The sequence below is a fragment of the Perna viridis genome, chromosome 1 (genome assembly GCF_037379345.1).
Source record: "Perna viridis isolate PV_CMFRI_1.1 ecotype Kerala chromosome 1, ASM3737934v1, whole genome shotgun sequence".
NCBI classification, from domain to species: domain Eukaryota; kingdom Metazoa; phylum Mollusca; class Bivalvia; order Mytilida; family Mytilidae; genus Perna; species Perna viridis.
In genome coordinates this window covers 11,487,829-11,515,468 of record NC_142445.1, presented here as the reverse complement: position 1 = coordinate 11,515,468, position 27,640 = coordinate 11,487,829, and the positions used below count along the sequence as shown (strand labels likewise).

General features: G+C 31.4%; 1 protein-coding gene across 4 annotated transcripts; it reads right to left on the bottom strand.

The window, feature by feature from the left end:
- Positions 1 to 4,558: 4,558 nt before the first annotated feature.
- On the bottom strand, positions 4,559 to 27,503 carry LOC148627254 (exportin-T-like). 4 transcript variants are annotated; one of them, XM_088570450.1, is made up of 27 exons: positions 27,424 to 27,503; positions 26,077 to 26,201; positions 24,898 to 24,983; positions 24,276 to 24,402; positions 21,474 to 21,692; positions 21,077 to 21,160; positions 20,673 to 20,942; positions 19,356 to 19,435; positions 18,991 to 19,186; positions 15,899 to 15,961; positions 15,541 to 15,612; positions 15,086 to 15,214; positions 14,607 to 14,711; positions 13,920 to 14,039; positions 13,215 to 13,309; positions 12,856 to 13,021; positions 12,340 to 12,482; positions 11,554 to 11,684; positions 10,796 to 10,950; positions 10,294 to 10,483; positions 9,941 to 10,008; positions 9,600 to 9,648; positions 9,279 to 9,394; positions 8,936 to 8,983; positions 8,527 to 8,598; positions 8,319 to 8,372; positions 4,559 to 7,623 (listed from the first exon to the last, which is right to left on the bottom strand). In XM_088570450.1, exons 2-27 carry the CDS (start codon positions 26,134 to 26,136, stop codon positions 7,597 to 7,599), a joined length of 2,925 nt encoding a protein of 974 aa, XP_088426576.1. In that variant the 5' UTR covers positions 26,137 to 26,201; positions 27,424 to 27,503; the 3' UTR covers positions 4,559 to 7,596. The 4 variants fall into 4 exon arrangements, with proteins under 4 accessions (XP_088426576.1, XP_088426585.1, XP_088426557.1 ...); XM_088570459.1 differs by having other exon boundaries at positions 14,607 to 14,675; XM_088570431.1 differs by having other exon boundaries at positions 27,310 to 27,500.
- Positions 27,504 to 27,640: the final 137 nt, after the last annotated feature.

The following is a 27,640-nucleotide window of genomic DNA, read 5'->3' as shown; positions in this document are numbered from 1 at the left end:
CAATGTTGTCTGACATTTGCTTACATGTTGTGGCTCAATCTCTCTTCTTTTTTTTTTTTGGTTTGAAATTATAGGGGAAAAGTCCCTAATTTGCGATTTTTTTCGGACATCATAATCAATTACCTATTTACTTTCACTTTACAAACCGACTTCGTGACGTCACAGCTCAACCGATCATGGTGGCGCCCATAGTCGCGGGAAATTCAAATTCCCTAATTATAAATCATGATTAATTAATTAAGAAAAGGAAATTATTTTGTAATTTTCACGAACATTTAACAGATTAGTTTCGATATTTATGACTTGCACAATAACATGGTCTTCTCCTTTAAGCAAGGAATTTCCTGCAAAACGTTTAATGAATATTGCCTGCTGGACTTCTCTATAATAAAACATCAGATAATCCTTTTAAGGAAATTTACAGAAATAATTCTACACTTTGATCGCAAACAGCTATCTTAAAAACTGTCCTCATTGTATCACAGCAGACTGAGCAAACCTATTATTCATGAGAGCGAACTATATATCAATTCACTCAATGCTTAAGAATGTAAATAAGAAATTCTCTTTTTTTTATTTTCGTGAAAGCATTACACTCCTAAATTACTTTTGCAGATGTTTTGCCATTTGAAAGACAAGTGCTATGAAATAGAAATTCAAACGAAATCTATACATACTAGTTGAACTTATTCTTACATTTATTTCTTAACGTTTTCCACAGTTTGGTTTGTCAGGGATTTGGTTTAAACAATGGACATTTTATTTATCGTTTTGATTACTCGTTTACACAACTGGGGCGATACTTCTGTTGGTGGGTTTTGTCCCCGAGGGTGTCATCAGCCCAGTAATATAATTTTTGTTTTCAATTAGAGGAATGAACAAAAAAATGGCTCGGACGTCGCCCAGTCTAAAAAGGTTCCAAACCTGACAACAGGCCGGACAAACTGTTTTCTTGTAAGGCTGTGGTGTTCCCAAATGTTAATCTTAGCACGTTCCATCTAGTATGGATAGTGCCCCGACAATTCTAACAAAGTGTACCCAATCCCACACCAGTCTAGTGATCATCTATTACTGTGCAAACAATTCTGACGTCTTCAAACTAATCAAACCGTTATATATCACTTTAAATGATATGTTTGACTACAACGATGTCGACCCACATTGTACTACATCAAAATGTGGTAGTAAAAATTGCAAAACATGCAACATTCTAGTAACCGACTCTTTATTCACCAGTATCCTGTGAACAAAACTTTTCAAACAGGAAGTCATCATGACTTAAGTTGCAAATAGACGGACTTAATCTACAGATTAGAGTACAATTTATGCGGTCTAGTATATGTTGCAAGAACGATTAATGTGCCATCATCGTTCGGGAATTCATACCAAGAAGCTCCTGACAGTTTATAAACATTTTAATCAATACCTTACGGATGCAATGACATCAAAAGAAAAGAAAACCTGTCAAGCCAAAATAATAATAATGTAAATGTGATTAACTTATTTTGACAAAAATTCACGACGGGTAAGGAGTCATGGTTATCGCAACTATATATCACCTAAGATGCATGATGTCTCCATAAATGGTCTTCTTCCTTTCATACAAAACCACTTGAAGTACACCACATTTGAAATAAACTTTACTCTATACCTCTCACTTCACTACCCCAAAAGATAGAGATAAAGGATACTACAAACACTGTAAAGACATTCTCATGTCTTGACCTACACTTAGAGATCGATGATTAAGGAAAATTATTGACAAAACTGTTTGACAAATGCGATGGCTTTTAATTTCGTATTGTTAACTTTCCTTTCATCTGTAGCAACATTCCTTCAGCACCTTCAGCACCTGCGTATGGATTTTTAATATCACAACTCATACATTATGCCAGAACTTGTCGTAACCATGCAGACATTTTGTAACGCGCTAGACTTCTTACAGTTAGGCTTCTGTAACAGGGTTATGTTGCTACAGGATTGAAGTCATCACTACAGAAGTCTTGTGGTCGTTAACATGAACTCGTGGGTCGTTACGGTATCCATCTGCACCACGATACCGATTCGTTCATCGTGTCATACTTTCCTTACTATTAGAGCTACCTCGAAATTGACTTTTTATGAGCAGCTAGGAGGTTTTTCAAGAAAATCATTAAGACTCTTACCCTACCAGTGCACCTGGTCTATGCTCCCAGTTTTTAGTGGAGTCCGAGTTGCTCATTTACTTTTGTTACTTTGTACGTAGTATTTTGAAAATTTTATGTTTTTTTATTGTGTGTGTCTGTTTCCCAAGTCTGGACTTTGTCCCTGGATTATATTCTTTTGATTTCCGCTAGAATCTTTGTTCCTTTGATTACCGGTATTCATTTCTTGTGTCCTGTAAAATTAAAAAGATAATAACTTGAATCTTTGCAATACTAGTACGTTTCAATCTTTGTCATTTAGTTAATTAGAAAAGTATTCTTCAGAAACAAAATTGTGTGGAAATCAAATAACCTAGTTGGTAGCTTAGTCAATCAAAACAAATCAAAAATCGACAGAGATTAATGCAAATTCCGAAAAGGGGACAAAAGTATATGGAGATTGTACCAAAAGAGGATAAACTGGGTATCATTTTATTTGTATCAAAAGGATTCAGTTTATAGTCTTGATCATTTAAGCAGTTCTAACAAACATTATCTATTTACCCGGTACAGGTAAATTGAAACAAAAGTAAATCAAGTCTGGACCTGTGTCAGCGCATAAATATCTCCATACATATTTTCTTATAACATTGATCAAGTTAAATTGTTAAATAGGGTTACAAATTAACAAAGGTAAGTACTTATGATAGCATTTGGTGCTGAAAAGTTTCATACTAAGTATTTGTCAAACTCGAATCATAGGTGGTGCATATTTCCAAATATGTCAAAACATTGTGCAGGGTAATCAAGGGAACCAAGATTCTAGCGGAATTCAAAAGAATATATTCCAAGGACAAAGACTATACAGGAAAAATAGAAGCAAAAACAATAAACTAAATGAAATGACCAAAATAAAACGTTCACAGAAACAAAGCAGCCCGGATTTCACTAAAACAGGGAGCATGAACCAGGTGCACCGGTAGGGTAAGCATCATGTGCTTTTCTAAAAACACCAGCCGAGTTGCTAAAAAATGTCACGTCGTGAGTAGACGGAAGAGGAAGGAAATCTAACAAAGTGAACAAACCTGTTTTCCTGATGCAGATGGATATTCCATAACAATCCACAAATTCACGATAACGACCATATAACTACTGTAGTGATGACTTCGATCTTGTAGCAACAAAACCCTGTTCCAGAAGCCTAATTAGGAGAAGTGTAGCACGGTACAAAATGTCCGTGTAGTTTCGGCAAGCGCTAGCATAACGTAATAGATGTAGTTTGAAAACTCAACACGCAGTTGCTGAAGGGATGTTACCACAGATAAAAGGAAAAATGACAATACGGAATCAGATGTCATCGCGTTTGTCGTGTGATTTGGTCATGAATTTTCCTTTTCCGTTGATCTCTTAGTGAAGGTAAGATATGACTTCATAGCGTCTGTATAAACCTCAATCTCATTTTCTTCTGTATATTTAGAAGACAAATTGGAAATCGTTTTTACAAAGTGCAATTGATAGTTGTTCAATACTCTGCGAGTTATAGTTTACAGTTAGTAGGATCCCCTGGGCGCGACGGACAGTGTTGACCAGCTATAAAACTTGATTTCACCTCTGATGACGCAAGTAAAAATGTGAACAGGCACTGATTCAGGCTCTAAGTATGACGATATTTTATTGTGGAAATTTATTTATTTAAAATAGTTCACAATTTATATTTTCGCTTATGAAATTTAGTTCCTTCTTGTAAAGAATGTCGTACGACAACATGTTGGTTGGAAGCCATTAAAAGCATTTTGCTATGCATCATGGATTTATCCCCTGTCGATTAAAGCAAGAGGACAAATAAACTGATGGGTTATGTCTTAATGAATGACTAACCGTAGTAAACGTACTTCTGGTGCTAAAAGGTTTTCACAGGCTTTTGAAAATGGGGGTAACTGTTGTTTAAACGTTCTAAGGTAGCAATCTTGAAGTCAGTTGATATTATACATGTATACCCATCACAAAGGTAATTTATTCTTCCGTATAAAGTCGAACTCTGCATGTATTGATTGAATGTAGAGGCCATTTAGCCATCAAATGCATCGTTTCACAGCTCTTTTGGAGTACTTGTTGCTCATTCAATTTTTAGAGAGTGTTTCCTGTCAGATGTGTTTTTATTGTTCAATCCTATAACTTTTTTTTCTTTTTCACCCATTATTTTATGAAATTCATTGATTATTATAATGCCGAGATTGTAAGGTCTAACTAAAAGTTTCATTCATAAAATCATGTGATTAATAACATAATAATGTCTCGCTGTAAACATCAATTCATTACATCTTTGTATTTATTATTATTCATCAAATTACTGAAATGATATCAAGCGACTACAGTTTACATAAAGCAAAGAGGCAAATGTTTTATGGTCATAAAAATAAAACTGAACAAAATCATTATTTTCATACTTTATTGTTTAGATTTCACTGTAATCAACGTAACAAAATTCTATTTTAACCAAATTTGTTTTTCACATAATCTATTTTTTATCAATCTGAGCTATTGCACATAGTATTACCAAATAAGTTTAATAATACAACTGACAGATATGAACTCGAAACGAATTAACACCATAAGAAATCTGAACTTACTTAAAACTGTTTGTAAGTGCTTTGATGATGGTTAGGATTGTATTGTAAAACCAAAACATTGATGAAATGATGGTCATATTTTCAAATCAACAATCTAGTATATAATTGTATAACTTAATAAATGACCATGCTCAATTTTAAGACTCAATACCCTGTATTCAAGCATTTTACTGAATTTAATGTGATTTAAATAATGCATTTATTTAATGAAAAAGTAATGTTTCTGAAAAAAAAAGAATGTAAAATAATTAATTCAATTATTTAAGTTAATCTTAACAAAGAATAATTGAGATTGTGAAGGGCACACTTAATTACCATACAAACTATCATTAAATGCAAAAATAATATCTATAGGAAGTAAAATGATAATAAACTGAAATAAGTAGAGATGTAATTCATACAGAAATCTTATTCCTGTTTGAAGAAGCATTTCTTATAGTAAACTTAATACCAGAAATTCTTTGAAATAATATCAGTTTTAACCTTTAAATGTGAGAAAAAAATAATTTCCATTTGTTTTTTTTTTTCTGAAAACTAGATATAATATATGTAACATGCCAGAAAGAAAAGAATATTTTGTAAAACTAAAACAGTTAAAATAATTTTGTATTTGCCAGAAATGACACCACATTAGGAGCCATATCACAAACATTACATTTTTCTTTTCCCAACATATGATAAAACATAACACTATTATCAAGCTCACTTTACAACCAACAACTATCCATTTCCAACTAGAAAAGCAATCTGACAATACCTTTAACTACTCATGACTATCAAGAATTTATTTTGCCTCAAATGGCTTGCCCAAAAAATTTACTGAAAGCTAAATTGATTCTTATAATTGCTTCATTGCACATTTTTATGGTTACATATCTATGGTGAAAGCAGGTTTAGTTTTTTTTTCAATTGTTTAAATTAGCTATAATTATAACCCCTATCATTATAAAATATAACTGGATTATTTAAAAGCTCCTTGTAACATATTCTACTATTAAATTCAAGAACATTTCAACAAAATATCATACAACAATTCAAACCATTTAAACTAACCGAAAGTACAAATTAAGCTCTTCTTCAGTTTGCAATCATTTCAATACTTTACTTGCAACACAGTATGCGAGTCAAAATGATATCATTAAATAAAGTACAGCTATCCTCCAATTCTTTTCCAATATACAATAAAATATAAGTGGTTTTTCATAGTTTCAATAAAAAAAAGGAGCTATTTAATTTTCACGATTTTGGCATATATCATAAATATGCATAAGAAGAAATAACCCTTAATTCATGGAGTAATAATTCTGGAGTTTTTATTTACTTGTCGTAATGACTACCACAAATATAACAAATGAAAAATAACTGTGGCAAAACTACACTTTTCTCAAATCAGTTACTGATCTTTTAAAAATGAATGGTTTAAATACAATGTACTAGAAATTAATAGTTGTAGAATTGTTTTAACCACCATAATGAAAGTAATCTAACTAACTACTCTTGTACTTATCTGTACATACTTCAAGGAGGTAGATCTAATGTAAGCGACATAACTCTTGAAATCAGTGATATGTTTGTATCATATTCAACTTAACCAAAGCCTATCAAGCATTTGAAACAGAATGAAATCAAACCAAGTTACTTCATGCTTACATGAATTTGATGTTAAATGCTGAATACAAACATGAGAATTGTTTGTAAGAGTTGTGTCCCTCACCTTAGGTCTACCTCCTTAAAATAGCTCTATAAGTATTACAATCAAAATTATATCCATGTTCTGATTAAACTTTATTTTTTGACAGAATTCAGTCTAGAGCAATTTAGTGTAAAATTGGCACCTGTTATATTTTAACTTGCTTGCTGCTTGGAAAATTCATCAATAAAGTGTGCTTTCCAAATCTACATGAACAAATAAATACTATTTAGAATGACCTTAATTTAATTCATTTCTCAATTATCATAACAAGTCTCTAGAGTTGTAAAAATATTATAATTTTTGTTCTCTTTCCAGGTTACAATCTCATTTTTTTTTATTAAACTAATGCAACATAATTTAATGTTAAAACACTTAACAAATACACTAGACTGAGTGTAAAAATATTAGAACACAACTGGATTACTATTGCATAACATTAAATTCTATTAAATATTCATTGTCAAAATTTTTTCTGCAATAAATTACAGTAAATTAAATTATGTAATAGCACCCTAATAGTTTTATGAAGAAAGTTACCTAAATGAAAGAGTGCCACATCATAATTCATTATAAAAATGTGCAAAAAAAAATCCCAGACTTCAAATATGTTAATGAGTAATTAAAATAAATGGAAAACAATAAATTGAGTTAATTTTGCCAAACTTCATGTCTTAACCAATATGTAAGGACTTAAACCCAGATCAGCACAAATTTTGAATATATACTATTATTCATAGAAATTGGCAAAAAGCACTAAAACAGCTATATCAACAATTATCTTTAAACAATTTTATATGCACCAACATACTAACATTATTTACAAACAATGTTCAACAACCAGAAACTTGTATCTTTAATACACTCTTATCCATGGAATTCATCATTAAACAAATACACTGTATGTACAAATTCTAACAAGCAAATTGTTAAGTTTTTTTTATACAATCACAGACTTAATTTACTGTCATCAATAACTGGCATACCAAGCTGCATACTCTTAACCATGTTTACATTGGCTGTTGGACTTCATCTTCACACACCTACACGATACATATATAATCCCATACACACATACAGCTCACACACATCAGCAGGCATATAAATACTGTAACAACTTGAAACTGACGTGGGAGTCAGTTATTCCCCTTTGTCATGACTTGGCTTTCATGAAAAAATTCTGAAAAAAAAATGGTGTCATTTTAATATAATTAAAATAAAAAATTATCGATAAAATCAATTCACACTTGTTTCCTTCTTAAAACAAAGTTATTGATTACTGACGCCATAGGATTAAAATCCTTTAAAAGGAATTTACAGGTGTAAAAACTGGACCAAGTCACATTAATACAACATGTTGGTGAATATTCAAGTCAAGTTAAATCTTATAATTCTTTTAAATTAGAGTCCAGGACATTGATTTCCACACATGTAACTTTTACCATACACCAACTGGTTTGTGCCATGAATATTGTCACCAGTTACATATAAAGTAGTAATTTCAATGTCATTAATCTTAAAATAAACAACTTTTGTAACTTCAAGAACCACAATCAGAAACTTTCCTGACATATCAAATGAACAAATTCCTTCATATGAAAATCCTTTAAAAATCAAGTAATGCAAGTTTATTCAGCCAATCATGGACCCTCAAGGGGCATCAACATTACAAACAAGAATAATTGGAGTTCACAACTGGATACACAACAAGTAAGACCAATTTCAATAGAACCCATCAAATAGTTTATTGGAGTAAAGTTTAAAATCCTGACAAGTTCCATGGGTATAGAAAAATCATCTGTTAAGATTGAGTAATATGGACTTTGTTCATAAGCAAAACAAAACTAATATATATATATTTAATGCTTAACTAACCTTAAAATATGTTTTGAAGACTTTGTTTTCTGCTTTTAAAGCTTGACAAAATTCCTGAAAAAAAAAAAAAATTAAGATAACATATTGCTCATCCTGCAACCAAAATCCAAAGCAATAATACCAGTTAAATCAAGTAAATTTTAAGAGATAAAGATTGAATTCTCAGTAACACCAACCACTTCTTTAAGTATTTAATAAACATACAAACCTCTGATTGTTGTTGTGACATCTGTAGTGTGGGAAGATATTCTGAACATAAATATTGGATCATTTCATCTCCCTGAAAAAGGACAAATATCAAAATGAACTACATGATGGCATGTGGATATAAATAATTCAATAATACTCATGTTTTACTAATACCTTATAGATTATTGATATCTTAGTTAAAGTGAAATTTTGATTTATTACAAAAACTTGATTTCTGCAATAACAAAATTGAAATTGCTACTACCTACATGTTTGATTTTAGATGTAAAGTAAGATTTATCACACATTGATGTGCACTGGAGTTTAATTTACCACAAAAAAAATTAGATAAAATATGAGTGATCCATGCCAAACAATTCATTTTGCTAAAGTTCAAGTGCCAAGTTTATTTGTTTTAAAAAACGTACCCTTTTACCATATATTTCTCTCAAACAGTTAGAACATTCACCCAAAGCCTGAAAGGACAGAAAGAACATGAATAAATTAATTGAAATTTGACTTTGATAATAACATTTTCCTTCTTTTTTCCAGCTGTAAAAAGTATATAAAAAAAAATAAATATATATGTGTATTTTCACTTCCTGTAATAAGATAGATAATGTAGAATATAAAGAGCCCCTACTGCCACAAAACTAACACAAGACTAAACAGTATTGAAATTATTGCATTAAATAAAAAATATATATATAAAGATCACAAAGTTTAATTTCATTTACAACATTTTTAAAATATAACTGTATTTATACTAACCAGTGAAGTCTGACCATCATTTAAATCAAAGCTTGGTTTCATTGGAGCCATTAAACAGGCAGGAATTATACTTTTATACATAAAATCTACAAATCCCATCATTCCTTCATTGCCACCTAAATATAAATAGGATTCATGAGCAACATAAATCTTTGTTTAATCACAACCAAATTTTCAAAATAGCTATAAATTGTGATGTGCATCAAAAATGTATGTTTGTGAAAGCTTATAACAGTCTATATTTATTTGCAAGAGTCATACCTACTTAAATCATGCAATATTAAAAAAAATTATATAACTGCCATATGAAGCAAAACTTACCCCAGGACTCTACAAGTTTCCTTAATATATTGAAACACATTTTCTGACTCTGAAAAATATAAAATTTGTTAAAAATAAATTTATATGGGGCAAATTTCTATGAGGTTCAAAACAGATAACTGCTGTATAAAATAAATCATCATTTAAAATACGATTTATACAAAAATACAGAACCAATCAAATTACCTTATGTGAAATCTTGATATGCATAAAAATTTTAATGATATTTTCCTCTTACTTTAATTACTATGAACAATTTTCAGATTCATTCTCTACATTATTGATACATGTATGCATTTTCACTTATCCTTGTTTACACTAATTTTAACTCTAAGTCTTACCTGAGGATCAGGTATTTCAACAGCACCTTGGATGAATGTAATTAACACCTGGTGAACATTCTGCATGTCTGAAAACATATTCAAAATACATATAATTACTAGCTGTAACTTCATAAGCAATACTAGAAGATTAAAACAAGAATGTAAAAAAAAACTTTTTTTTTCTTTTATTCAAGTCGTTTTAATAACAAAATCAATTTAATGTAGCATTTAAATTTTGATATAATGCATGCACAGTATGCTGTGCAATATTTTACACTGCCAACTTCACATTAGCTAAAAACATAATCACTTAACATATATACTTGTATTTCCATTTTGAGGAGGAACCACCAAACTGCTAAGGAACTTACCTTGATTTTTCAAAACATCTAAAACGTCATTGGAAACTATGGTACATATAAATAAATAGTAGCTTCGCTGTAACATTTTCTTGTCATTAGCTGTGACTTGATCTAGTTCATCTGTAGGTGCAGTTAATACCTGGTAAATAGTACTGACCAAAGGCATAAACACTTCTTGTAGAAATGGTGATATGGCACTCTGAAAGAAAAAACAAGTAGATCAGAAACAAATTCTGCATAAATTATCACTTAATGCTTTGTATATTGGCCATTTTATAATACCAAAACCTACAAATACATCTTACCCCACAACAGTCTAAGTTAAACTACCACAAAAATTTCCAGGTTAATATTTGTAGAAGGTTATTTGAGACAAAGATACTTCTTTTCTACATATTAATACTTGAATAAACTGACAAGAGAGCACATAGTAGCAAACTTTAGTAAGATATCAATAGCACTTATATTGCTCAATCAGATAACATGTCCTAGATATTGACATGCAACTTACTTTGAATTTCATGATCATTTGATTCATTAAAGGCAGGAAGTCATGTAATTCTCTAGCATCAGGCTGTTTCAGTAAATTCTCTAACACAATAGGAACAAAAGGAAGAATTTCTTTCTCCATACATACAACCATTCTATGTAAATATTGCCGCACCCCTAGAATGGAAATGAACAAAATGTGAATAATTTGATTGAAATGATTATGTATCACTAAAACATTCTCAGTATGAAAAGCACTTCAGCAATAAACTAAAATGCATATCATGTATCATTCTACATTTTTTCATGAGTAAAGCTACTATTGAAGAACATTTTTTTTGCAAATAACAAAGTTCAGTCAATGCAATGATCAATATAGGCATTGGTTTTGACAAAAAATGAAAGACTTCAAATGCTAATTTTAATCAATCAATTACAATTGTAACCTGAAACAAATCCTCAAGTCTGACTTAAAGTATAGTACTGCATTTCATTATGTAAGTTCAAATTTGTACAAATAAACTTCTCTTGCTGCATTTCATATACATGTAACTTTGAAATCCATTTACCTTGTACAGTTACACATAACTTCTTGGAGGGACAGCAAAATTATGGTCCCACGATGAAAGTGGTCTTTGTATATAATTTGATTCTAGATAGAATTTACTACATTGGAGTTTATAAATAATAGGTTATAGTTATATTCAGGTGACCACACAATCAGGTAGACTGCATATAGAACATACACTCTAACTTAAGAATATATCTAGATGTACCTACCTGTGTGAATAAGCTGTCGATGTAGAGGAACATTAACAGCTTGTAAAAATAGACGCAGTAGATCAGTAAATGTGTCGACACATCCACACACCTGCATGGTCTGTTGACTAGAAAATCCCTTGCTTACCCGACTGAAAGTATTAATGAGAAATATCAAGTAAATGAATGATGTATAACACTACAGTAAATGATAAAATATTGATCCTATGATAAATATGAAGTTTAGGCATACCCAAACTTGTACAGGAAGCTGACTTAATCTTATCAAGTATGCCTCATCTATATTAACCCACACACCAAATTTGAAATCAGTCAATTCATTGGGCGTTGAAATTTTTGTGACAAATGTTTTCTCAATCATTCCATATAGTGAAAAATTGCAGTCTACAAAACAGTAAGTTGATGTAGGATAGCACTAAAAATAAATCACTCATAACATCTCTGTCTATCTGAAGCCAAACAACAAATTTGAAATTAGTCCATCCATTTGAGAGCCAATTGTGACAAAATTCCGACAGATGGACAAGGTGATTCCAATACACTCGTTGAGTGGGGTATAAAAAAAACATAATAAAATGAAATATAGATGTAATAATAGATTAAATTGAAATTATTCGACTTTATTTTGCATCTTCTCTTAGAATCTTTATAAACTATTCCCACCTCAACCAACCTGATATAAATACTAAGTAATACTGGTCAATTCTGTTCATTAAGGCAGCTAAAAAAAATGTTAAGAATATAATAAAATTAGCAGTCTCATTTAAAAGGAATGATGTTACTAACCTTGCAAGTGCAGTGGCAGTGTGGATACTTTGAGCATAGGCAAGTTGTTTCTCTGGATTTGTTTCATTTACCAACTTGGTCAGCAAGTTCTCAAACTTTGATGCTATTGGTGACAACAGGTTTTTCATCAATGCTTGCTTTTTCTGCAAGAACAAAATAATGAATTTTAACTGGTTAATTTATACAGACGGAACATTATTTTACGGCATGGGTTTCATAAAAAAACCTCCTCAAGTCATCAGTTTCAAGTGATCTGATTGGTTGAATTTGCATTGAGGTAGGATTTGAGAAAAATCTCAACTTAACATTTATCAAAATATTTATTTCATAAAGCCGACTCCCATTCTAACACACAACATTCACATTTAAAATAATGTAACCAATGTTACTGAGTAAAAAATAAATCTATGTAATACAGTAACTGTGTATTCTTGTACTTGAGCCAATAAGATTTCCGAGTAAGATATTTCAATGTTTTACTATAATAGGAAACTGTGTGATAATGAAACTTCCTACCTCACTAGGAAGATTGCTGCATACAATAAGACTTCCAGCAGTTTCATACAGAAAAAGCTGATCATCTGATGATAGAAGATGCTGGTACCCATTGTCTGGAGTATTCAGTACCAGTAAATCCTGAATTCTCTGCAATATCTCTTCAACATAGTTATGAATGTGAGCTCTGTAAAATAAAAAGAGTAATCAAATGGAATCCCCTGTTAAAAATACTTCAGAATAATTCCTTAGTGAAAAACTGATATTTTGAATGTTTAATGTTTACTAAACTTCATAAAATATGGATTAAAAAAAGAAGTACAGGAAAGAAACTTAAAACTGCACTAAAAAAATGACAATGTTACATTAATAAATCTTACCTAACACCCTTGACAAATCTAGAAAACAAATATGATGTCCGACTTCTAACATGAGCTGATTGATGTCTGAATCCCCTCTCATCAGTAAATGCCATCTGGAAAAAAAATCACACATTTTTACTTTGTCATACACAATAGGTTAGCCTTGCGTTTCAGGGAAGTGAACATTTCTGAAAAATTAGAAAAAAACATAATCTATGAAATGTTCAAGCTTATGCTTTTACTAAGATAAAATTGAATATATATGTTGTAGTTTTTTATTCTCAAATATAAAATAAATATAGAATTATCTGGTAATCAAGATGTTCCTGCATTCCAAACATCAGAAATAAAAAAAAACATGCATCATAAAAATGCAAATGCAAAAAAAAATCATTGTGTTAAAACTTGACCTGTATATTACTGTTCACAGCATTGATTTAAAAGTTCAAAATATTAGGTTGAAGGGGTTCTTAAATATATCCATAAGTGTAAAGGATGCACAGATATACAGACATTGGGATAATAATACACTTTAGTTAAGCATGGCCATAAAAAATCTCCATGGAATGGATATATCACAGTCAGCCAATTTGATATTTTTTTTCTTAAAAAGCAATTAACAGCAATACCAGATGGTAATCTACAAAAATAAAACTGTCTAAGAACTCTGATACTTCAGCTATTTCTATCTTTAGTATGGTATGTTTAAAGCTAAGTACATACCAATACATCAGGAATGTGCTGTGGTTCTACACTAAAGAATTTGTCATATCTAACTACTGTTTCAAAGAACTGTAACATGACAGCCATGTGACCATGACAACTGACTCGGCTTGTCATCAACTAAAAAAAAACATAATGCATACAATTCTAACTATTTACAATAAAATGTTATCATGACTGCATAGGGCAGTTATAAGAGTTCTATGTGTTACACTATGATATTTTTTAAAACATTACAGTGCTCTAGAAACTTAGAAAACTTTCTGCCTTCCACAAGTTAGACTGGTATGGAAACAAACTTTCCCACAACCCTAATCAACCTTCTAAATTTAGATCTTTACTTTGCCTGGTCTTATTTCACTTGCAACAAATTATGGTAGAATTCTACAGCCCAGTCATACAAAGCATTATAAAATTCCTACATCAAAGTTTAAGGCGATAAATTATATTTTTCCTAGTTTATAGCTACTCTACCTTAATACAAAGTTATGACTTGGTTACTCATTAAAAAGCATCAGACCCTTGTATACAAACAAACTTTTAATCAGTGTGAGATTAATTTCTATATTATGGTTCCTAGTACAAATTAATTAACTATTTGTTTTTTTGCTAAACACTTCAGACAGAAGCCCACAAGACACTACTACTACTACTGGTCTTAAGTCTTCTTCATTGTATATTTCATACCAGTCTCATCATTTCCTGTAGAACAGATGCTTTGGTGACATCACCGCTGAAATGTTGACCTTGTGATGCCTGCAAAATAAAAGTTCTGTGGTCATTTTCTTTGTCCTGGAATAAAAAGAGTAAACATTTCAACTACTGTGCCATACATTCACTACAGATTTTACTACTACTACAGTACTTATTTCATGCACCTTAGTACAGAAGCTAATTAAATGGGCAGTTCATAAAGATTTTGTTTCATCAAACTATATTTATTCAACAGAAATAAGAGAGGGAAAAACGAGCAAAAAACTTCTCCTTGTTTGAACTCACTTCCCCGTTGGTCTTTGGCAGGGAGAAGTTTCTGTATTAGATTACATACGCAAAAATGTGGATATTGTTATTTTTCAAAAATAATTTACTTAAATTTCTCCTTATCATAAATGTCTAGATTAGGCTCTGCATTCATTTTTCTATAGCATAGTGTAATCTGATCTTACCGGAAGAGCTTCACCAAGTTGATACAACAGACTTATAGCTAGCTCTATCTCTAACTTGTCCATTCTTTCCCAGTTTGGTAGAGTCCTTGTTACTAAGTTGTGTACAGTTACTATGATCAACTGGGAATCCTAGTGAAGAATAGTTAACTAAATTATTGCTAAAATGTCAAAGATATAACTATCAACTGAGGAAAATGTGACTATTGGATAATATGGAACATACGATCATTTCTGTCTACAAAGCTCACTAAATGTCAATACACTAACTTAGATGTTTAACTTTTTAATTAATATGTTCTAGACTTATCTGCCTATGTTTCCCTTTTCTCAGGAACTGAGTTCTGGAATTAACTGCCTACATTTTCATTTTCTTTAGAACTGAATTCTAGACTAAACTTCCTGTTTTCCTTTTCCCTTGAACTGCTACATGCTAATTAAACAGAACATGTACTTACTAGTGCTGCTAAGTTGTTGAAAATGGTTTTCAGTTGTTTCCTGTATTCCTGGAACATGGCTTCCTCCTCACCCTGAAGAAAACAATTAACAATAATTCATTTCAAAATAGGTGTATAATTGGTTATTAGTACTATATCAATATTCTAAAAATCTGTATGTTAATGTATAGTTAATAAAAAACTGTGGGGTAAATATCAATCATAGCTCTTTTCGTATACTTATCATAGATCATACATTCATGTACATTATAATTGACCTACTGAACATTCAAACAATTCAAACAAGGGTAAATATTTAAAAAATTCGAAGACAAATGGAAATATTTTATCATAAATACATTCAAGAACAAATAAGTACCTCATGCTCAAAATCATAAGATTCATCATATGTCATTTTCTTAATTACTATATACAGCAAACCCTGAAGAAGAAGAACAAAAAAATTGTTTTTGTAACCATATTATAATTTAATTAGTTAAATATAATCATAATCATATTAAAATTTGAATATTTTTTTACACTAATAATATTCATAACACAAGAAAAATAAGAAATTTTCATCTTGACATAAATACCATACTTGTATATATATTATTTCAATGTAATTTCTTTCTCCATATACCACTTACCATATAAAGTCATGTAAGCCATAAATTTGAGAACAAAAAGAGCTGTTTATCAATAGGTCTTTTTTAACATAAAGGAGTAAAAACAAACCGATTGAGACAAATTCCTTCACCTGAAATGCCCCAAAACAGCTTTTATTACATGTATGCTGGATTTTCTTCAATCAACCAAGAAATTAATGCCCCTTCCACCAAAAGAACCCAAATTAACAATAAATACTGAAAGTATTTTTTTTTCTTAGATCAGGGTTTATCATGCACAATATTTGTTTTACTATAAAATCACAAAATGATCTTAGTCGACAGAAATCATAATTGAAGTTTCATATTACTTTAAGCCATCAAATATACTTGAAAAAGAGTTTTCCCTGATGCATTTTACATAAATCCCTTTTAATTGGAGAATTTTGTGCAACTACATGCACTCTAGTATATAGTAATAGCACATGTACTGAAAAGTGTTTTTTTTTCTAATTTCTACTTTAATTTTGTTTGATTATTGAAAATTTCATTTCTCAAGAAGGTTAAATAACTCTTCTTAATAATGTCCTTGTTAGATAATATGGAGGGGTGCCTCCCTCCACCCCTAAGGAACAATGCCCCTCTGAGTTGCCCTGTTTTCCTCTTCATATATTTCAAAGTGCCCCAAGAACTTTTGATTCACAGTGTCACCCAATCCAACATTGCTAGGAACATTTTCCCTTCAAGTGTCATAAATACAAGAACTTGTGTTTTTTTAAACCACCATCTGAGGGTCTAGCACATTTGGATTGAGGTACCATCTTCCTGTACCCCTCTGATTTCATATCCTAGCTAGAACACATTACAACATGTACAAAGAAATAAACTCCAAATGATTTTCTTTTTTATTGTCTAAAACAACACATTATTAATTTAAAAACTGTAAGAACATGACAAGTAACATATGGTAGTACAAGAAAAGATAAATATTTGTTCTTAGCTTTTCTTAATAATATCTTGCATTTATGAGCCATGTAATCCTGTTCTGAAAGTATGAAATGTGCATATACAAGACATTTCAAAGTAATCATTGCGACAAAAATGCTGAAATAAAACACTTTAAATTAATATTTAAATAATTCAGGAACATTCAGATATAGATAACAATTATAATCAGGTGACAAGTTTTATGAACATCTTTTTAATTAAACTTAAATTTAAGTTTGCCTACCAAAAAGCATGTCTCCCTACTTCAAAATTCAGTGCATATTAAAATCCTGGTAACAACTACATATCATGTCCTAACTACCTACAAAGTTTCCTGAAATTTTGTGCTGAAGTTTTCAAAGAGTTTTACTAACAAAAATTTGATGGAAGACAGACGGATAGACATACAAGACAAAAATAATATGTCTCCCTATCAAAGTGGGGAAAATAATCCTACTTCTGTCTAGTTTTCATGCTCTCAACAAATAAGAGAGCTTTTTGTTAAGTCAGTTACTCTTGAAGTCTTTTCCTATTTCACTTTAATATTCTCTAGGTAAAATATTCTACTTTATTAATCACTTTACAACAATAATCACAGTAATAATTTTAAAAAGTACATTAGTAATCCATACAACTCATGTTTTATTAAAGATAAATGAAAACATAAGCATGTAATGTAACAATAAAATTATCACTGACATTTTTATTACTAGCAAAACATTAACTGCTACGTACATTTGCATAAAACATTTGAGTCATAAAATGTTTATAAATAGACAGCAGAATTGCGGTAGATTTCTTCAGAATATAGATCACCATTGTATCTTTGTACCACCTGCTGTGTTATAGACTTCCAAATTTTTTGTTGAGTATTTTGTTTCACATGTAATCTCTTTTCTATAGCTCCCAATTTTAGGTTGTCCCATGGTAACATTGTTGTATAGTCCAACTTCTGCTTGCATTTGTCCCACAGGTATTCAAATCCATCTAAAGCATATTCAGTTCTTACACCAACACTAGGAGACACTTCATACTCCTCCTGGGATCCAACTAAAGATCTCAGATTGGTAATCTCATTGTCTTTTTCATTGATTCTTATTTCAAGTCTGGCAACATAGTCTGCAAACTGGATACTCCTTCTCTTAAAACCTCTTTCTTGGTCATTGAGTCTCTTCTCAAGTGATTTTAACCTATTCATCCAAACTTTATTACTTATTTTTGTCCCAGTTTCCTCATTTACATCCAGTTTGGAATCCCCATTACTTGTCTGAGTTGCTATACTATTCCAAACTTTATGTTCATCCATTACATAAGTTTCAACCGTTTCTGGTTGAGAAAACATCACATTCTTGAAATCACACATCTTATAGGATTCAACTCTTTGCTGCTGAATACCAACTTTACAACTGACAGGCATACATTCAAAATCTTTAACATTTAAATCAGACATTTTGCCCACCGATTTTTTATCAGCATATGAGCGGTCATCAAGTCCACAATACTGAGATAGCAGTAACACTCCACTACTCTGTGAACTAGCACTGTACTTGATGTCAGTCCCACCTGATGAACAGGGTATGGCTGACATCTAAAATGCAATGACATGTGTAAGACTGGTTAGTCAGAGCTAACTAAACAATGTTTATACCCAAAGAAGAGAAAAGATTTAGGAATCTTCAGGGTAACTGGTCTTCAGAGTTCTGTCATCACTCTGGTTGTCTATATTCTAAATTACATCTGTTTGAATAAGATCTATAGCTATTGCAAGGATTTGTTGGAACTGGTACAAACTTGTCAGAGATGTTTTAATATAAGCAGTAAGTACAATAAAAAGATATAACCTACCTAAAATCAAAACCTTAAGTACTACACATACCTCCATATTTTCCCTCTGTTTCTGACTGAGTATTTTAGTCTGCTTTAGGAGAGCTATGTACTCCTGTGAAAACTGTGCCACAGCACCAGAAACATCATCATCTTCATCACCAAGGAAACGAAACATCAAAGGCACTTTACTCTCTAAAGCCTGTAGAGTAATTTCTGTATTCTCTTTGTCTGTTGACTTGACTAACCTGCATATTTGATAATGAATTTAAAAAACTGTCTACTTAAGTAATAAGGAATACAAACTTTTTTGCCACAATTATTTTTTTTAATATATTTTTGAAATGGTACTTTCAATATCATCACAAAATGACTAGGCAATCTGTAAGGACAAAATTATTAATATAAGTTACTCACTTTTGCCAACTGATGATAAGATTAACACCAATGGCATTCACCAGTTTTGACAACTTGGCAAGAAAGTCTCCCTCTTCATCCTTAAGAACAAAAGAAAAAAATACAAATTATGTAACTTAGATCTATAGTTGCTTACAAGTAATGGCCACTTATGCATTTGCTAGAAGTGCATTTAAATGAAAAGCAATACAAAATAAGATGGGATTCTTTACTTAATCAACTCTAAATCAAATGCTCTTGTTTTTGACACAAAATTACAAAAATTACTTATCCTAAACAATATCCTTATATAAGTACCATATATATTCGCATACAAGATTTTTTGGACTAAATTTTTTACTGCTGGGAAGGGTTCCAATTTATAGGTGAGGTCTCGACTATGAGCTAAAATTTTCAGCTTGAAAATAGTTGAGATGAGCGTGACACCAACATTGAACAGCCAGACCAGTGCCGTTTACCCCAAAGTTAAATTGTTAACGTCAGTTTTAGGAAGACTGTCTTCATCTTCTACCTTTTACAGCTAAAATATGATGCAGTAAAAGACTATTTACCATAAATTTTGCTGTTTAGTCTTCAACTTGCCACAATACTGATTTTATTTGTATTTCTCACTCCTCCATTTTGTGCTTTGATTTTTACCTATGTACATGGGTATAGCCAAAAACCAAAAGGTGTAATAGAAACATGACCCAATAATGTACCATAATTTGTGCCAACAGTAATGAATATTTTAGTTGGTTATGGCAATTCCTTTCATGAATTTCATTTTCTTTAAGTTGATTGATTGTTGGGGTTTAACACCCGAGCAGTAATATTTCAGCTATAAGATAAAACTTCTTAACTTACTGAAATATATTCAAATGAGTTGTTAAAGTATCATAAACTTATTGCCTTCTTCTTTTTTGTTCATTACATTTATGATTTCAATGTGGGTTATTGGTTGTACCAAAATCAGAATGAATGAGAAAATGGCTGTATCGAAACAATCCACATGGCTTAACAAGAGTTTAATTACTTACATGTACTTTATAAAAACAACACTGACTTTAATTATTAATTTCAATATTTATTGAAATTATCAAAACAAACAGGTATACTCATTGTTATCAGGGGTAAGGAATTTTAGCGATGCAGCTGTCAGATATCAGTCCAACTTATAGCGGGTACGCTAGGTTCTGGAAAAATTTGGCTGAAGATGGGGGTCCGACTTATAGGCGAATCGACTTATACTCGAGTATTTACTGTAAACATGGAATATTTCAATTAATTAGGGTAATTAAAGGGAATACACAAACATGTTTATCAAGATTCACTTACTTCATTTGGATATAATATTCCCCTTTCTTCCAACACATTAGTAAATGACTCCACCAATTTCGTTTTTACAATTGGATCCATGCCTTTGTTCAAGATATCTGTAATACAGTCGCAAGCACTCTCTCGCAACAGTGTCATGGTCATGAATTTCAGAAGTACAGTTACAAATTTGTCATTGGCAATCAGATCTATGTCAATCCAGGAGATGTATTTACCAATCACATCTAAACACATGCACACAACTTCTGGGTTTGATGTCTCATAGGTTGTCTGTCATTTAAAAACAAGGTAAAAGTTAATCAATAACTTTTTTCAACATCTTTAAATCCTACTTATCTACAGACTTAATAGAATTACAAATAATCAATATTTTACCATTGAAACCATTTAAATTAAGTACTTACCAGAATTTCATACCATGTGTTAGCTAGCTGTCCCACAGCTTGCTCTCTCATTGCATCCTTGATAGCAGTGTTCCTTTGAAATTCCTGTGAAAAAAATCATATTGTAATGTAAAATATTTACCAAAGAGAAATCAATGGAACCGAATACATACATCTTTTTTTTTTTAAATTCCTTTTAGATCAAATTAGAACTTCTAAATAATTGTAATAAGTATGTTTCAATTGCCCTCATACTCAATAGTTAACAGATACTTTATTTCAAGTATATCAAAGCATTATGTAGCAATGTATAGTTTCAAATGTATTAGACAGCACTTTATATCAAACATAGCTCTATATCAATTTTTACATGGCATTATCAAACAATATTTTGTTCTAATATTTGATAGTGATATACCTCTGGTGTGTGAACTATTTCTCTGTCAACAACATCACTGTCAATTGCTAACAAGACTCTGAGGTAGATGTCTACAGACTGGTGATTAGGTGAGAGTGTCTGTAACAGATCCATGAGGAAGGAAGGCCATCGACAGGGGTAATCCAAGATAAAAGCAAGAGAAACAATCTGTGCTATCTTGTTCCTAATGAAGCTCCGGTCTTGAGTATCATCTGAACCCTGGTATATGAAGATAAGTTTCAAATTCTATATCATTTATAATAGAGAATATGAAGTAACAGCAATTGTTATGGATCACCAGGAAAAAAAACATTATCTAAAAAAATTGACAATGAAAAAATCATAGACAAACCGTACATATTTCTAACAGGTAAAGCTTCAGAGGACTATTAACTTTGAAAGCTAGGCTGTAAGCATGTAAATTCTGAATTAAATTTAACTTCTTCTAAGTATATTCTATTTACACAAAAACATGTTCACAGCTAGAGGCTCTAGAGAGCCTGAATCACTCACCTGTTCAAAAAAAGTCTTTTTAGCTTTCTAAAGCTGGACTCTGACCTTCCTGTACTATTGTCACAAGAACAATTTAATCGTTTTCATATTATGAAATAAATCTTTTACAGTAATTTTTTACTTTTCAAGGGAAACAACTCTGGCATTGGTCAATAGATCTTTATGAAAATTTCAGTATAGGTTGGTCTTACCACGTTTATCAACTTTACCCTGTTAGAATTTAGCTCAAAACATTAGTTTACGAGTTATTTCCAACAAACTTCAATTTGACCCTTATGGTATATTTTTAGTAACATAAGCCGTGGTTTTTGCCAGACCAAGAATCCCAAAATATAGATTGATAAGGATATAGTAAGCTATATTCATGCCTAGTTAGGTTAAAATCCATCCAGTAGTTTAGGAGGAAAAGATTTTCAAAATCGGTTATCATAAATTCTGGAAAAAATTCCATTTCAGGACCCATAACTCCTTCATGCATCAATGGACATTGGTGTATAAATTTAAGATTGTCTTGCTTCCTCTTCAATCACATCCATCTTTGTTAAATTGAATTAAACTCTTGATACCTTCTATATTTTATTAAATGAAAAGTTTAAAAAAATAATATTCATTTAAATAAAACAGTAGAAATCATTATGCTTATTTGAATTTTATTGATTTTGCCGATGGTGATAATTGCCAATTTGATAGATCTGAGATATTTTTACACAGGCGTCACTCCCTGACACATTAAACCCCCGGAAATTACCAATTATGATAATTCATGTTTTATTGTTTACATTTTGTTACGAAACGTGCAAATTTTGTCGTGCCGGTTCTTTGGACGAGTTAAATTTATCTCAGTTGATAATTTGGTAGAAACCCGTAGGGTTTTTTTCGATCTTCATCTTTCATATCAGAACAGTTCATTCACCATTACAACAGAACATTTCTTAAGCTTGAGACGAGTTTGTACCCACCGTTACAGCCTACAATACGTGTCAATAAAGTTTCAGTTTTGATTTGTCAGTATTATTTTTTTTACATGATTATTGATACTCTTGATCAACTTATAATAAGAAATTTTGAACAAGAAATCATTATGGATTAAGTGGGATCAGATAAAAACAACAAAATGAAATTCACTACAGAATGTCACTGCTTGAAATTTTCTATCCCAGTGCTGCTAAAAAAACCAAAATCGATAGGACAATGCAATGCAAGAAGCTTTGCTTTGCTCAATCATATATTAATTTTGCTGTAACAAATTTGGTAAGGGGTAGAGGTATAGATTAGAAATTCAATTTCACAAATGTACCATACAGTCAATCATTCAGTCAGCAGGCCGATTCCATTTTGTCCAAAATATTTAGTTACTTACATATGTAGCTTAAAAAGAAGTAACATTTTACTCAATAAAAGAAAATGAATATAAGAAAATGCTTGCTTATATTGTGTGCATGGAAGTAACATATAACACATGTAATTTAAAAAAGCATTAGTAAATGATGCGCGTACGCGTTCACTTCTCCCTGTTCATCCCCTAGTGTCTCTCTTAAAGAGAAGTCACTTCTTCCTGTTTTTCCCAAGTAGCTTGACACCTGAAACATCGTATTCTTTTACAATAAACACTCATGTCAATCATATTGATGTATGACAGGTGATGATAAATAGGCAAGAGTAATTGGGAAATACAGCATGACACAAATCGGAATACATGGCACACACCAAAGAAACACGTCACTCATTTTGAATTCATGATGCAAGGAAAGTAACACATGGAACATCGTCATGCAAAAAGAGGTCATGGAGAACCCTGCATTTATGCTTATTTTGTTTCAATCTATCCAGTTGTTCTAGAGAAGATATTCAAAGTGGGAAATGATAAATTCGGTAAAAAAATCCATTTCGGGACCTATAACTCATTCATTCATCAATAGATCTTTCTGAAAATTTTGGCAGAAGTCCAACTCATCATGCTGAACAATTTTACCCCGCAAGATTTTAACTAAACCCAACTGTTTTTGTAATATTTCCAAAATTCTGCAATTTGACCCCTATGGTTTATTTGTAGCAATGGCAGCCATGTTTTTGCCACATCAGAATTCCCCACACAAGGATTGTTAAAAATACCCTAAGGAATATTCCTGCAAAGTTTGGTTCCATTCTATCAAGAAGTTTTCGAGGAGAAGATGTTTGAAAAAGTTAACGGATGACAACAACAACGGACACATAGTAATGGCAATAGCTCACATGGCCTTTTGGCCAGGTGAGCTAAAAATAAAAGAAAATTAAAACTGTTTGGACTACCTGTTGTTGCAGACATCTTGCAATAAATGACTTGATGTTTTGATGATCTTCAGCACTGGCCTGGTTATAACCTGCTTTCAAATAGTGTTCAACCACTTGTAAACAGAAAAACTTTACATGGTCATTCCTAAAAATAGAAATAGCAATTTAATAGTTACTTATACTTGTTAAGTAGGATCAGCGAAAACTGAAAAACAATTTGAATATTTTTTATCCTAACAATAAGAAATATGAATAGATAGGATGTTCAATAAGAGACAGAAAAAGGGAAATACCTAACATATTAGGGACAGAGCATCAGCGACCTCCTATATATGTAGATGCTCTGAAGCATAAATGGTTCAAAATCATTCTGTCAGAGTGACGTAATAAGGAAATGTAAATGCAGTTGGGAAGTGATTGTTTAAACTTCAAACCAATAGGCACACTATGTGTTATATGAAGTCATGCCTATTTCCATTGGTCATTGACATCAGCAATATATTTTGACATCAGCAATATATATATAAAATAAAGAGGAAGTTGAGCTCCATCGCTACATATAAATGCATATTTTCTCGCATTCAAAGCTGCAAACTTTCCCATTTTAAGGCAAATACTTTTCAGTAATATAACACCTTACCCATGGTAGGATCTATTTACAAAGGCTTCAGCACACAACTTCCATCCATCAGTTAATGCCTTGAGCTGTTCAAAATACTGCAAGGCCTGTAAGTTAAGTAAATTTATCATTATTTTGAGTTGTTTCTTAACTTAATAGAAAAGGGGCAGACATGGTAAAATGCAACAAATGCAACATTTTATAACCCCTATAAAAATAGTAAATACTTACAGAGATCACCAAAAGGTCTTTATTACATGTAAAAACACTTTTAAGTAAGCTCTGAAAGGTCATGACAACAAAATTAATAAAATCTATGGTAACAAAAGAATGACACTCCCTCAAAATAAACTAAAAAGTCCAAAAACAACACGAGGACACATTACTGACCAACACTGACATTTGGACGAAATCATTCATACTGCAAATGCAGCAGACAATTTAAAAATAGTGGATAAACATTTGAAATAGACAAAATTAGATTAATAGTCTATGAAATAAATGCTTGATTTATGGTTCAACAGTCTATGGCAGATATTTCATGTACTTTAGAATGAGAACAATTCTCCTATCAAAAAGACCCTGCTTTGTACTAGTACAACATGCTAAACTAGATTTTTATTGTACTACATGTACAATGTACATCACAAAGGCAACAGCCAGCTGGTAGGCATGCCACCCCACTCAGACCCATCATTCTGACTGAGCCAACCAGTTATTACTTCATCCCTTTAAATACTGTGTACTTGGTGAAGTGACTACCAATTAGAAAGTCTTTGATGTGACTCAGCCAGCAATCAAACCCATGACCTCTTGTCCAGCACTGGAAGTCAGTACACCACTCTGAGACCACTGAGTGAGGCAGTTAATAGATAACTTGCAATTGAATTTCTATTGTTTATTTACAAAATAACAAAAGAAAACATCTTTATTCCCCAAAAAAGAAAAGAAAAAAAAAACAAGAAACAAGTAAACAGAACACAAAAGGGGGGGGGGGGGGGGGGTATTTGACATAATGCCTTTGCAACCCTATCAATTCAACTCAGTACCATTCCATGTTGCTAAAAATATTGTCCTGAATCACAGCTACCATAGAGCAAATTTTATCAGAGAAGTGTTATCAGTAGAAACTAACTACAACATATACCATGTATACATTAAGTATATACATTATACATTATGAAGTATTAAATTTCTTACCCTCCTTTGTAACTGTGGATCTGACAATGGATTCAGTCCTCGTAATGCTTCCTCATCCATCCCAAATACTGGTAAGGTAATGTAATCACAAGATCTTGGTTTTATAAAATGATATAGTTCGCATCCTAAAATTAATATGTCCATGATTAGTCAGTTTCACAAGAACAAAGTATATGGGTCAAAATGAAATTTACAAGTTTTTTATAAACATGAATACCATTAAATTCAAAGAGTTCCTGAAATTTTCATTTCTAAAGAAGCGTTTCAGGTAGCACCTGACTCCTATCAATGATATATTGTATTTCTCTTTAGTCTAGCCTAGACTGACATTTCTTCAGCAAGTCAGTGGGTGTTTCTAGAAAAGCAGAGGAAGCCTACCCTACTGATACAACTGGTCCATACTCTCAGTTTTAGTGAAATCTTGGTTGCTCATTTACTTTTGTTTCTTTGTACATGTTATTTTGGTTATTTTATGTTCTTTGTTGTGTGTGTATATTTATCCTGTCTAATATTAATTCTTAACTTGAAATTTATTCTTTTGATTTCCACTCAAATATTACTTTCTCAGCCCAGTGAGGAAAATAAATGTCATTATGTTTCATCAGAAGTGTTACAAGTCTCACAAGTCAGGTTTCTCAGTTAGAACTATTAAGAGACTGCCCATGAAAAAAATAGACTGGGTAAATTTTATCCCACTGAATTTTGTGTTCCAATGTAATGTATACACATGTATGTCAAAAATTTCATTTTGAATCGAAAATGGATGGCTCCGAAAATGATTTAAGTTCCCTAACATAGCAACCAAATTTTGCTCAAATGAAAAGTTATCTCCCTTTTTCCAAAGAATTACAATGCATTCTGTGAAATTTATTTCTCCTTTATCATTGCAGTTAATAAAACCAACATTTAACTTTATAAAAGGACACCTATGTGACGTGAAAAGGGTGATTTTTTTTTAAAAATAATAATTTGTCATGTGCCATCTAATGTCTGGTTTTGGCATGGACACCCTCTTAATATTTTTTCACTTATGCAAAATTGACTTAGTTGTGTGTATCATTAAAATTAAAAAAGAAATAAAATAACAGAGTGTAATATTATGAACGTTCATGCCGTTTACAAACTACCGACTGAATATTTTTCAATAGAAAACAAACACTGAATATTAAAATCCCGACACGAGTTGGGGAATCTGAGTGCACTGTAATTGTGAGTGTATACACATATTCCTACCCATTTTCTAAGAATGAATGACATATTTCCGCAAATATACAGAAATTTAAAATCCAAATTAATGTTTCTCAGTGTGTTTGATGTAGTTACTGTGATGCAATGACACAGTTTTACCTCTTATATATGAAAAGGTATTGCATTTTACTCAGCCACGTTTCGTCATCCAGAAGTCGCCATATTTGTTTGTAAATCGCACATTTCCGGAAATTGTTTTAATATTCTATATAATTTTTTTTTCATTTATCTGACTTTATTCAACATTAATTTTAATATAAATAATTAAATATATAATAGAATTAATATTTTAATTCTTTTTCGTAAAATATCGTAA

Excerpts from the sequence above, each read along its gene's own strand:
- LOC148627254 (XM_088570431.1), bottom strand. Across the intron at positions 10,009-10,293 it reads AGATGTTTTGAAAAATCAAG|ACATGCAGAATGTTCACCAG; the intron begins GTAAGTTCCTTA and ends ATATGTTTTCAG. Across the intron at positions 7,624-8,318 it reads TCTTCAAAACATATTTTAAG|AATTTTTTCATGAAAGCCAA; the intron begins GTTAGTTAAGCA and ends TTTTTTTTTCAG.